The 13,428-nt window shown below is 49.4% G+C and overlaps 1 protein-coding gene across 2 annotated transcripts in view; it reads right to left on the minus strand.

The window, feature by feature from the left end:
• Nucleotides 1-13,428, minus strand: part of LOC139576041 (zinc finger homeobox protein 3-like) — a 173,064-nt gene that overhangs the window by 102,307 nt on the left and 57,329 nt on the right. For both annotated transcript variants that reach the window (XM_071401654.1, XM_071401653.1), the window contains exons 2-4: nucleotides 3,157-5,646; nucleotides 2,296-2,884; nucleotides 1,974-2,000 (exon numbers count right to left, since the gene is read on the minus strand). In XM_071401654.1, the coding sequence (XP_071257755.1) occupies nucleotides 1,974-2,000; nucleotides 2,296-2,884; nucleotides 3,157-5,610 (3,070 nt within the window). In that variant the 5' untranslated portion in view covers nucleotides 5,611-5,646. The remainder of the gene's footprint in view (nucleotides 1-1,973; nucleotides 2,001-2,295; nucleotides 2,885-3,156; nucleotides 5,647-13,428) is intronic.

Consider the following 13,428-nt stretch of genomic DNA (forward strand, 5'->3'; position numbering starts at 1 on the left):
GTCAGTCCGTATCAATGTTTAGGGAAAGGGAGGCAGGACGCTGTGGAAATATTTTCACTTTCAAAAAACATTAAAAGGCTTGAGATAAACACACATCATTGGGAAATCTTGGAAACTTTAGTCTTTGACATAAGCAGAGTCCAAGTCCAGGCTGTAAATATATTAACGTGTCTCTACAGGGCTTGGTGGAACTTCCAAAAGATTAGTGGTGGACCAGCTTTGCTAGATTTTCAGAGAGTTCTACCTAGATGCTGCAGCATTCAGGCAGTATATTGGACAACAAAGTAGAGCACACAATAGCTAAGGCCCCCCCCCCCTCCCCCCCACCCACTCTATGTATCTGCAGCAGCTCAGTCCTGGGGATAAGGATTACCAAGAGGGTGAGATCATGTGAGGTCAGGATTTGTCATCTCCCTCTCTGTCTAACAATGTCCTCAAAAGTCAGAAATACACAGTGGAAAAGAGGACTAAAGGGAGGGAGGTACAGACGGATACTATCTGTCCTTGAGCTGCACAGACAGAGATATGACGGCAGAGTTGTGTGTGTGTGATGGAGTGTATCAGTGTGTACAGTCAATCAAAATGTGTGTGGCTCGGGATGACACTGTGGTCGTTTTAGGGCTGAGAGTAATGCCTCGTCATTGCCTCCCTGTAACATGCTTATTAAACGTTCCCTCACAGGAAAATGAACCAGATGGCAAGAGAGGGGATAAAAAATTAGTCACAGCAATCAATTCTTGTTCGTGTCTTTGAACCGGCGACAGTTGGAGACAAGTCTGTACAAACTGTGGGGTTGTAACTGGCACGCCAAACACTCAGCTATGCCGCTGAATTACCCATACTGGGCCCTCTACTCCTCCCTTCTTTGACCAAGATAAAATTTATAGCTGCAATTACAACGTTGGGGGAAAAAAGAGAGCTCCAGTGGCGGAGTTCAGTGGCAGTTTGGAAATAATGACATGAAAACGCTGATGTTCAGAGGAGTGGAGGCCTGGAGGACATGGGCAAACAAGAGGAAGGCTCACTGAGCTGCTCTCTCTCTCTCTATCTCTCCCTCCCTCTCTCACACTGCATATTGTGAGGAAAACAAGGTATCACAGGGGGACTTTCCCAGGCAGTGTGACCCAGATAGAGTGACATAGACTGGAAATGTAAACTAAACTCCTAGGTTTGTAATGAAGTGAAGTGAAGTGTGGATGTGTGAGTTTGGGGGGCATATTTGAGGCTATATAGGAGCTTTCAGAGAAGTTCTACCTACACCGCTTAATAACTGATGGAGACAAAAAAGCTCTCATAACTCTAATGGCTTGGGTCGTTTTTTAACCAGGGTCCGCTTTCTCTAAAATCAACACAAAAAGTCCCTAACTGAAGCTCCACCAATAGCTTCACTAGCCTTATAGGTCCACTCTTCTCAGCCGAGCTGGAGTGAAACACTATCCTAATACCAAGGCCACAGTCTGGAGTGTATCCTCTCTTTTACTGGGAAGATATCGATTCAGCTCCAACTAGACAGAACATGGCATGGAAGTCATGGTGCCTGGCACATTGGTGAAAGAGAAACTGTCATATGGTAACAACTAACAAGTCGTCTTTTACACTAAGACAGAAAGGGATTGTTGTGAGTTAGGTCCACCCTCTAGAAATATTGTGTTTTATACATTGCCGTTGTTTCACCTCCCCCCTTTTATCTTTATCTCTCAATGGGGCGCTTTGCTTGGAAAGAGGGTGAATGATGTTAAGTTCAGTAGGGCAGGTGTACCTTCGGGCAACAGAAACAGAAAGAAAAAGAGAGCTGCCAACATGAAAGATAGGATTGTGTATATACAGTGTGTGTGAGAGTGAGGGAGGGAGGGCTAATGTGTTCCCTGGTTAACCCTTTGCCTGCATGTTGGTTCAGAGAAAAGGCTGCTCTGCTGTTTCTCATGGGGATAACTAAACTATAAATCATTGAATGTAAATATAAAATGACTTACCATTCATGCATTCATTTACTGGCCACCCTACACACATTCAGTAAATAAATGAACACAATTAGCCTATGTCTAAATGGGTTAAAAAGTGAAGCATTTAAAAAAAAATCAAAGCTGAATCTTCCATTTAGTCACATACAGTTTATAACTGTGTGTTTCATGTTTAAAAATAAACAGCTGGCAGCAGTGAGAGCGATCCCACCCCTTGTGAACTCGTACTGAACTGCAGTCTGCCTTCTATGTGGTGACCTGAGGCAGTACTGAGGGAAGAGCCAGAATGGCTCCCACTGTTCCACTGTTGCAGAGGCAGACTGAGGGAGCTCACCTATTTGGGGGGCCAAGGCGGCCATGTTGGGGTCCAGGTGGAAGCCTCCCAGCAGGAACTGGGCCTCAGCTCCAGCCGGGTCCATCTTGAGGCCTGGGGGCAGGCTCATGTTCTGGGTCAGGTAGTACTGGTAGAGCTCAGCCTCGGAGGGAGAGGGCATGGCCCCCAGGCCCAGCCGACCATGCTGCATCTGGGTCACATTCTGCTGCAGCAGCATCATGTTGTGCATGTGCTTCTCGCTGGTCATGTGGATGCGCAGGTTCCGCGCCACGTTGGTCTCGTAGTCGCACACCTCACAGCGCCACGTGGGCTTGCTTTTTGGCTTGGTGGGCGAGGGGGAACCGCAGGGCCCCGCCATGTGGGCGGAGGACTGGGTGGGGTGGTGGTGGTGGGGCGGGTGGTGGGTGCTGGCCTGGGTCACAGAAGGCACGGTCACCACTCCGACCCCTCCAGGGTGCTGGCCAAACACCTGCTGCTCGGCGGAGGGGATGGAGCCTCCGTTCTGCAGGGTCTGCATGTTGTTTAGATGCTTGTCCGACTGCATGTGGATGCTCAGGTTGCCCTTAGTGGTGGTCGAGTAGTTACACACCTAGAAAATAGAGAGCGGATGTTCATTTTTGCTCATGTTGTAAAGTGGAAATCTTTGTTGCCTCTAACTTATTGTCCATGAAATATAAATCATATCATGACATGTTGATTGATATGTCATATCAGTCAACATGTCAACATATCAACATATTTCACATTGTGCTAAAGTTCTATTCAAAGTCCTACCACCTGTCAGTATACTAGTCATTAGGCTGAGGTCAGTACTTCAACTGACTAGGTTGGATCTTCAACTGACTAGGTTGAAGTACTGACCTCGCAGCGGAAGGGCTTGTATCCGCAGGTGTAGCTCTCTCCTCGGGCCAGACGCGGGTGGCTCTGGCCACTGCTGCAGTACACACAGGAGCCACCGGAGTCTGGGTGCTTCTCCTTCATGTGGGCCTCCAGGGTCTGCTGGTACTTGTAATGCCAGTTGCATTTGGGACACTTGAGTGTCTTGCACGAGTTGCGCGAGTGCATCATGGTCATGTGTCCGCCCAGGGACCGCGAGGAGCCCAGGACGGTGTCGCATTTGGGGCATTCCACTCCACTTCCTCCAGGCCCGTGGTTCTGAGGGCACTCACCGCCACCGCCCATTTCACAGGACCCCCCTGGGTGGGGGTGTGGGTGAGAGTGGGTGTGGGCTAAGGGGTGGAGGTGGTGGTGGTGATGGTGTAGGTGGTGATGGTGCAGAAGGGCGCCGCTGTCCTCCTCTCCCTCTGCCGGGCAATCATTTGGTTCAGGAGCTGTGGCACTATCTCGATTGGCACTTTCGTCGGCGGAGGCGTTGGAGGCCAGAGGTGAGGAGGTGCCCGCTGCGACGTCCTCGCTCCCTCTGCTGGCTGCAGCTGCCATCGCCATGGGGACAGTGGGCCCCTGGCAGTTAAAGCTCAGAGGGAGCTCCGAGGTCCTCCCCCCACCGTCTGCTGCCGAGCCCTCTTCCCTGACAGAGGAAGAAGAAGTGGAAGCTGGGGCTTTGCTGTTGAGCATGGGGCTGGCTGCAGATGGGCAGGCAGTAGGCTGGAGAGCGCTACTAGGCATTAATAAAGGAGATTTGGAAATGCTTTGGTTTGATGCAGCCGGTTCCCCCACTTTTCCACCGCCACTGCTACTGTTACCAACACAGGCCAGCGGAGTTCCTTCTTCCTCCACCTCGTCTTCCTCTTCCTCTAATAACAGTTCCTCCTCTTCTTCCGAGCCGCCCTCCTGGCTAGCCAAGCGTGCCTTGCCTTCTCGCCCCTCCTTGTCCCCGTGCTCCCGCCTGCGGATCCCCTCTTTCCCAGCAGGCCCCTCTGTTCTCCCTCCCTGCTTGGGCAGGGCGTTGGAGTCTTTGGCAGGGCCTGGGGTTGAGGTAAGAGCAGGTGCTTTGGGGTTGCCCAGCCCCCCCAGAGAGAGGAGGGAGCCTTGCTGCTGCTGGAGGCCAGAGGAGTCAGAGTCTTTATTCAGGAGGGCCTCGCTGCCCCCACTGCTGCTCCCTGCCTCCAGGTGGACCCCACTGAACGTGCCGTAGAAGCTCTGGCCAGAGTTCATGGGGACCATGGTGGGGGGCACCGGCACAGGAGAGCTCTTGTTTTTTGGTTCCAGGAAGCTAATGAGGGGCTCTTTGTCCTTCCCGATGCCCTGGATGATGGCAGACGCCTTATTGTCCCCCAGCAGCCGCCTCTCGTCCTCACACAGGGTCATGCGGTGGTCGTGGACGGCATGAGTGGCGAAAGACCGCGGGTAGCCGAAGGACAGTTTGCAGAGAAAACACATGAGGATGGGCTTTCCCTTGCCATAGAGGGCCAGCCCATCAAATTTGGAGAAATCCACGTTGTTGGGAACATCTTTGGATACGCAGGACTTCTTGGCAGACCCGTCGCTGTTCAGGTAATCCTTGTTGCTTTTGTGCCGCACATCGAAGACGCGGAAACTGTGCAGGACAGGACTGAGGCCTGCCAGGGTTGAGGTATTGGGGAAACCTTGGTCTGAGGAACCGAACCACTTCCCGAACGACGAGGCTATGTGGAACGTGTTGATGATCTGAGGGTACACCGAGGATGAGGTCCCAGCAGGTTCCCCCGGCTTCCCCGCCACAGGGAGAGAGTTTGTGGGGAGCAGGCCGGGCACCGCTCCCCCTCCGCTTTGGATCAGCTGGCTGAGACTCTCAACAATGTAGGCTGAGCCGTCCGGCTGGTAGACTATCTCTCCAGCCAGGTTCTCCACATCACTGCTCTCCTCTTCTTCCTCCTCCTCTCCTTCCTCACTCCCGCTCTCCGCTGCACCCCTTCGTTGGTTGGGCTGCTGGCGTAGCAGCGTAGGCATGCCCCCTCCCCCAGGAGCTATGGGTACTCCGGGGAAGGGCTGCAGACTTGGGAAACAGCTGTCGATCTCCATCTCATCCAAGTCCTCCAATTCTTCTTCTTCCTCTCCGCAGCTCACTCCCTCCTGCTCCTCGTTGAGCTCCTCTCTTCTGGGGTGCAGCTGGCCTGAGGCGGAGCTGTCGCTGTGGGCCAGGGGTGGGGTCCGGGTGGGATGCTGCTGCTGCTGTGGCTCTCTCACAGAGGGGTAGGGTGCAGAGAGAGACAGGGGCTCCAGGGAAGAGGGCTGGCTGCTGGGAGGGACCTGCGAGTTAGAGTGATCGTTCCAGGTCTGCAGAGGGTAATGCTGCTGCTGCTGTTGCTGGGAGGTGGTGGAGGAGCCGAGCCCATCGTCTGTCCCAGAAACCACGGGAGACTCACAGCTGTCCATGCTGATGCCTACATGAGGTGTTCATCGCATCCAGGCCTGAAGACACAGAGAGAGAAGAGAGAGAGAGAGAGATTGGTAAGAGACTCTAATGGTAATGCATATATGAAAGGACCATGGTTATCAACAAGGACACACACATATGCACTCTCTCTTCCTGAGCTTGTATGAACTCCTTTCATAATCATAACCCATAGCATTGTTCTCATCCTAAGTACTTCCATATTTTCCCCTCCCCTAATGCTCTCATCACGTAAAGGGGGATAAAAAGCACCTTCATCAAAGGAACATCTATCTATAGAACCCAGGTGAGAAGAACACATTTAATGTATAGTGCATCGGGTGAGACCCAAAAGTGTGAGATCTAATTAGGTAAATGACAGAGGGCTCATTATGTTAGATTAGGTACTTAAACACAATACCTGAGACGAGCACTAATAAGTCGTCCCACGATTCATCTTCCTGCCATTTCAGGAAGTTACCATCTTTTATCTTCACCTTCCAAACAACACCCCTAATCTTACATTCTCCAAATCCTACATCCGTTTTTAATTAACTTCCAGTCAGAAAGAGGGAGAAACAGGCCTAACTTAATGGATAAAATAGATTCACTGTGCGATAATTAGACACAGAGAAACCACCCATCAGGACATGATACATTTACATAACTAGAGAAGAAGTGAAGGGTACTGCTGATAACTTCACAGCCATTTTACAGCCCTCTCCCTTCCTACTGAAATAAGAGAAATCATGCATAGAAAAACACATCACCCACTCCTCTCTCGTTGAGTGCACACAACGCAGTATGCAACGCAGGTAATTACTTGTATCCTCGCATACACACTCTCTCAAAGAGGAGGAGAGGAAAAAAGGCAATGTTTTCAGTAAAGCCCAAAATACACCAGCTGGGTTGGGTCTGAAATGCAGCTGTGTTTAGATCTGGCATCCACCTCCTCGGTCAGCCTGGTTTCAAACACTCCAGCCATCCTCTGCCTCTGAAAGAATAAATGTGAGCTGTGCTTTCAGGAGCTGGCCATGCCCTGAGTACCAGTGGCCCAGCAATACACAGGCCGCAATTTAGAGTGGCGAGGAGATAAAATGATAGCGCGAGATACTGCTGAGCTAATAATTGTATTAAAGGGATGCAGGCAGCATTGATTAAAGGGGGGCGACCGGGCTGAAACCAATAACTCTGGCCTGCCCTTTAACCCAGCCAGTACTGAATATTACATGAGCAAAGTTTCCCGGCACTATGCTCAGCCCAGCCGCCATGTCCCAGGTGATTAGCACATTCGCTGCCGCCACTTGATTTATTTACTTATTTACTTAGGGATGCAAATTCTAGCTGTGATCAGACAGTGTGTCTCTACCCCCACCCCCTACCATATTAACTAGAGAGGGCTGGCCCACACTGGAGAGATTGATAATGTCTGCCTCGCTCTTCATTAATGTCTGATAGAAAATACCCCCCCCCCCCACTCCACCCTATATGCACTTATGCTACTCAAACAACGGGCCGAGTCTTTTAGCATGCACTTTTTGACTGGATTTGCTAATTATGACCGTATGCCCTGACTGGAGGAGTGAATTCTAATCAGGTGTAATTAATGCACATAATTGGTTTGATAAGAAACCCCATATTGTATGTTTAACTGCATTATCTGAGCGTAATGAAGGCAAGGCAGGTGTAGTAGTTGCAGGATCTTCCACTGAAAACAGTGAAGGTAGGCAACCATTTTGTGTCAGCCCATGTCCACCTGCTTTCATTGTTTGTACTCCACACAGACAGAGCCACACTGATGACCTCTCTGTTGCTTTGCATTCAGAATGAAAGATAGTAGGCTTATTAAGAGGATTACTTGATCCAGACAGACATGATTTGTAGCTGGCTGCCATATTGAGAGAGGGGATAGTAACCAGGTCAGTCTGCATTTACTATCGGCTCCATTAATAAGAGAACGAACACTAGGCGCTCTGCAGACATTTCAACCAAATGGACTGAGGTAAACAAAACCACAGCGAATGATTTTCTTTAAAAAAAAATCCATGCCTTGTCTAACAGACAAATAAAATAACAAATTTATTCATTAAACAAAGGACACCTGGATCATATTTTGCAGCTAACTACAAAAAAAGGAACAAACTTTCCAGTGGGTGATTTGTCTAATGAGAAGAAGTAGCAATGAGATGAGCACCCATCCTGTCTGAACATGGATCTCCTTCACACCTTTTCCTGTAATCTGTTGTTCCATCAGCCCCTCCTCCAGATTCCACTGCCTGTCCTGACCATGCCCCGAACACTGTGCCCACATCACTGCCTGCTACATGGGGCACATAGCTAGGCCACAGAGGGGCGGGGTGGAAAAACACACAACACACCAGCCTAAACTACTGCTTTACATCCCTCATTCACTACATTTCTCCAGTTCTTTGTCCAATATCCCTCTATGGCTCTCAGAGTCTAAACAGCAGTGCTAGCATGTAGCTACGGTATAACTGTATGTGTGTGCACTATGCATCTATTAGCATCACGCCCTTGTAATGTGTCTAAAGCAATTAGAGTGGGAGAGGAGGATGACCCCTGGCCAGTGATGGAGGCTGAGCCGTGGCCTGAGCCAGCTCAGCGTGTCCACTGCTTACTAGAAAACAGGATTGCTCTTTAAAATCAAGATTGTCTAATTCAATAACCTGTAGTGGTTACTGATGTGCAATGGGATTGTCTGGAGTCGGAGAGTCGCAGATGGGTCGGCTGATACAAAGCTATCTCCCTGTTTGTCTTCAGGAGGTCTGCTCGCTAAGCGACACCTGTTTAGAGCAGGAAAAGCTTGAATCTTTCAAAGGCACTAAATGAGGGAGATGGACAGACGGACAGGAGCACTGGAAGGGCGAAGAGGGAAGTATGGGGCAAAGTGTCTCTGTGCTGTAATAACCACACATTAAAACGATGAATCATGCCAGTAAAGGTATTACTTCGTGCAGTACAGTATGTTAACATTAATGCCCAAGGTTAGGTACTGTACTATGCAAATGACTTGTACTTTTCCTTTGCATATTGGTATCTGAGCTGCTGCTAAAGGAAAACAACAGGATTCCTGCCATAGCCTGTGCTTTCCAACCCTGTCCCTGTGTTCCCCTCCCTCCCTCCCTCCCTCCCTCCCTCCCTCCCTCCCTCCCTCCCTCCCTCCCTCCCTCCCTCCCTCCCTCCCTCCCTCCCTCCCTCCCTCCCTCCCTCTCCGGGCCCACTGGGCTGAGAGACAAACAATAAGCAGCCAAAACAAGCCTCAACTCACAATAAGAGATAATCAGAGGGAAGAAAAGCATGGATTCCTGGACTCTGGGAGAAAGGGAGGGAGGGAGCATGTCCATACACACTACACAGGGCCTGGCCATAGGGGGCAGTCCTCCCACCCATCCTCACACCTCTTCTACAGAAGTCAAATGCCAGACCCTCTTTTCTCCTGTCTCTGACTTAGAGGCATAAAACGCATTATGTTCTCCTCCCCCATCCTAACAAAGCAGATAAGGTTGAGCCTATTGAAAGGGCCCAGGTCCTAATGAACCCTGTCAGAGAGTGGGTCTGGTTGTCATTTTGCAGGGATGGAAAATGAGATAAGTTTTTATTTATGGGCCCTTTCATTATGTGGGATTTACCGGCCAAGCCAGGGAGGAATTAAAGGCTAAGGATCCATCTGATTATAAGCATGCACAATCACCTGCCTGGGGGCCAGGCCTCCAGAGGACCAGGGAGAACCAGGGTCTCCTGGGGAATTAACTCTGGCCCAGCCCCAGCTGAGAACACCCCCATCCATCTACACCTAGACCCCAACCTTGCTAGCTGAGGGGATACCTTTAAAAAAAAAAATAGCCCCCCCTTCATTCACCTCATGAACCCCCCCCAAAAGCCACTACACCCCTCCACCCCCCTCCCTCCACTTCATCTCCCATTGTCCTTTAGGAGGGCTGTCTGTGTTCGAGTCTGAGCCATCTCGCAGAGCCTCGTCCTGGCCAGCCACCGCAGGGTATGGGTGCTTATTGGAAAATCAATGGTGTAAATGCTAAGCAAGTTACAGGAAAATGTGGGAAGGAAGGCTTCTTATTGATAAATCAGGGAGGGCCTTTGATGTTGCACAGGGGACGTGCTTATCGATGGGGGAACCATTGTAGTCCTCAGGCAGAATGAACAGGGGATCTTCTCCAAGGCTTGCCCCAGTTAATCAACAATGTATGTATGCATACATCTCACTCTTTACCTTAAGTCCATGGTAATGCCCAACTAAGGCCCCTGTATTACCCTTATCTCTAAGACTTAGATGGTGGGATCTTGCATTGAGGCACAGGCTGCTTCTCTCCTTCTCGCCGCCTCGGCCTTACACCGGCTGTCCCTGTCACCCCCAGACCAATTTTCTCTACTATATACAGTACTAACATCTAGGCCAATTCGTTTTTTACACAATTAACAAAATATGTTACAGTGCTAATTAAGTATGAATCCTAACACAGTACATCAAAGTGTTTCAAATCAGGCCAGTGTTTGTCTTTTCTCTGTGTACTGTAAACTTCCTCCCTCTCCTCCTCCCTCTCCTCCTCCTCTCTGTGAGTGTATAACACAGACACAAGGATGCTCCAGTGCTGCTCCTACTTCAGGAGGCAAAAAGTCACCTCAGGTCGATGGCACTCAGTCTGTAAACAGGGCTTCCCGTAAAATCAATGATCTTCAGTTGGAGCTATCAGTCTGTGGAACAGAAATAGCCGTGTCTGTGTCAAGACCGAGGCTGGGGCTCTGGCTGGGTAGGAGAGAGGGGAGTAATATTGGTGGGTGAGGAGGGAGGAGGGGATCAGTGTAGTGTGGCTGGGAGTACTGTACATCAAAGAGCTGATAGCAGGGCTATCTGAGGCATGCAGCATCTGTCATGCCACAACCACTACACCTTCAGGTCCCAGGCTCTGAGGAGAGGATGTGGGCCAAACTACAATTCCCAGCATGCATCACTGCAGTTACAAAACATTTGCTGCCAAAATTCTGGAATGAGATAAAGATTGGGCCAAAACTGGCCCTGCTGACTACTATATGGCACAGTAAAACACCCTGGAGGTGTACTGGTGTATGCAGAACATTCTGTATCACAGCATTAATGCCTGTTACCATTCAGCTCTTACACTGCTTTTCTTTTCTTTGGCCAGAGAAAGTATGAACAAATTGAATTTGTAGTATCAATTGCCTCCTTTCTTCATGGCCTTGAAATAGAACCTTGAAAATGCTGTTATCGTTTACGCAACATCATCAGATTCTCTGAATCCACTCCGTGTTGCACAACAGAGGCGAACTGATTTGAACAAAGTGGCAGGGCTGTGATATAGTTCCTGACAGTCTGAACAAAGTGGCAGGGCTGTGATATAGCTCCTGACAGTCTGAACAAAGTGGCAGGGCTGTGATATAGTTCCTGACAGTCTGAACAAAGTGGCAGGGCTGTGATATAGCTCCTGACAGTCTGAACAAAGTGGCAGGGCTGTGATATAGCTCCTGACAGTCTGAACAAAGTAGCAGGGCTGTGATATAGCTCCTGACAGTCTGAACAAAGTGGCAGGGCTGTGATATAGTTCCTGACAGTCTGAACAAAGTAGCAGGGCTGTGATATAGCTCCTGACAGTCTGAACAAAGTAGCAGGGCTGTGATATAGCTCCTGACAGTCTGAACAAAGTAGCAGGGCTGTGATATAGCTCCTGACAGTCTGAACAAAGTAGCAGGGCTGTGATATAGTTCCTGACAGTCTGAACAAAGTGGCAGGGCTGTGATATAGCTCCTGACAGTCTGAACAAAGTAGCAGGGCTGTGATATAGCTCCTGACAGTCTGAACAAAGTAGCAGGGCTGTGATATAGCTCCTGACAGTCTGAACAAAGTAGCAGGGCTGTGATATAGTTCCTGACAGTCTGAACAAAGTGGCAGGGCTGTGATATAGCTCCTGACAGTCTGAACAAAGTAGCAGGGCTGTGATATAGTTCCTGACAGTCTGAACAAAGTAGCAGGGCTGTGATATAGCTCCTGACAGTCTGAACAAAGTAGCAGGGCTGTGATATAGCTCCTGACAGTCTGAACAAAGTAGCAGGGCTGTGATATAGCTCCTGACAGTCTGAACAAAGTAGCAGGGCTGTGATATAGCTCCTGACAGTCTGAACAAAGTGGCAGGGCTGTGATATAGCTCCTGACAGTCTGAACAAAGTAGCAGGGCTGTGATATAGCTCCTGACAGTCTGAACAAAGTAGCAGGGCTGTGATATAGCTCCTAAAAATCTGAACAAAGTGGCAGGGCTGTGATATAGTTCCTGACAGTCTGAACAAAGTGGCAGGGCTGTGATATAGTTCCTGACAGTCTGAACAAAGTAGCAGGGCTGTGATATAGCTCCTGACAATCTGAACAAAGTGGCAGGGCTGTGATATAGCTCCTGACAGTCTGAACAAAGTGGCAGGGCTGTGATATAGCTCCTGACAGTCTGAACAAAGTAGCAGGGCTGTGATATAGTTCTCGACAGTCTGAACAAAGTAGCAGGGCTGTGATATAGCTCCTGACAATCTGAACAAAGTGGCAGGGCTGTGATATAGTTCCTGACAGTCTGAACAAAGTGGCAGGGCTGTGATATAGCTCCTGACAGTCTGAACAAAGTAGCAGGGCTGTGATATAGCTCCTGACAATCTGAACAAAGTGGCAGGGCTGTGATATAGCTCCTGACAGTTTGAACAAAGTAGCAGGGCTGTGATATAGCTCCTGACAGTTTGAACAAAGTAGCAGGGCTGTGATATAGCTCCTGACAGTCTGAACAAAGTAGCAGGGCTGTGATATAGCTCCTGACAGTCTGAACAAAGTAGCAGGGCTGTGATATAGCTCCTGACAGTCTGAACAAAGTAGCAGGGCTGTGATATAGCTCCTGAAATTATGAACAAAGTGGCAGGGCTGTGATATAGCTCCTGACAATCTGAACAAAGTAGCAGGGCTGTGATATAGCTCCTGACAGTCTGAACAAAGTGGCAGGGCTGTGATATAGCTCCTGACAATCTGAACAAAGTAGCAGGGCTGTGATATAGCTCCTGACAGTCTGAACAAAGTAGCAGGGCTGTGATATAGCTCCTGACAGTCTGAACAAAGTAGCAGGGCTGTGATATAGCTCCTGACAGTCTGAACAAAGTGGCAGGGCTGTGATATAGCTCCTGACAGTCTGAACAAAGTAGCAGGGCTGTGGTATAGCTCCTGACAGTGTGAACAAAATAGCAGGGCTGTGATATAGTTCCTGACAGTCTGAACAAAGTAGAGGTGCTGTAATATAGCTCCTGACAGTCTGAAAAAAGTAGCAGGGCTGTGATATAGCTCCTGACAGTCTGAACGAAGTAGCAGGGCTGTGATATAGCTCCTGACAGTCTGAACAATGTAGCAGGGCTGTGATATAGCTCCTGACAGTCTGAACAAAGTAGCAGGGCTGTGATATAGCTCCTGACAATCTGAACAAAGTGGCAGGGCTGTGATATAGCTCCTGACAGTCTGAACAAAGTAGCAGGGCTGTGATATAGCTCCTGACAGTCTGAACAAAGTAGCAGGGCTGTGATATAGCTCCTGACAATCTGAACAAAGTAGCAGGGCTGTGATATAGCTCCTGACAGTCTGAACAAAGTGGCAGGGCTGTGATATAGCTCCTGACAGTCTGAACAAAGTAGCAGGGCTGTGATATAGCTCCTGACAGTCTGAACAAAGTAGCAGGGCTGTGATATAGCTCCTGACAGTCTGAACAAAGTAGCAGGGCTGTGATATAGCTCCTGACAGTCTGAACAAAGTA

The sequence above is a fragment of the Salvelinus alpinus genome, chromosome 5 (genome assembly GCF_045679555.1).
Source record: "Salvelinus alpinus chromosome 5, SLU_Salpinus.1, whole genome shotgun sequence".
Lineage (NCBI taxonomy): Eukaryota > Metazoa > Chordata > Actinopteri > Salmoniformes > Salmonidae > Salvelinus > Salvelinus alpinus.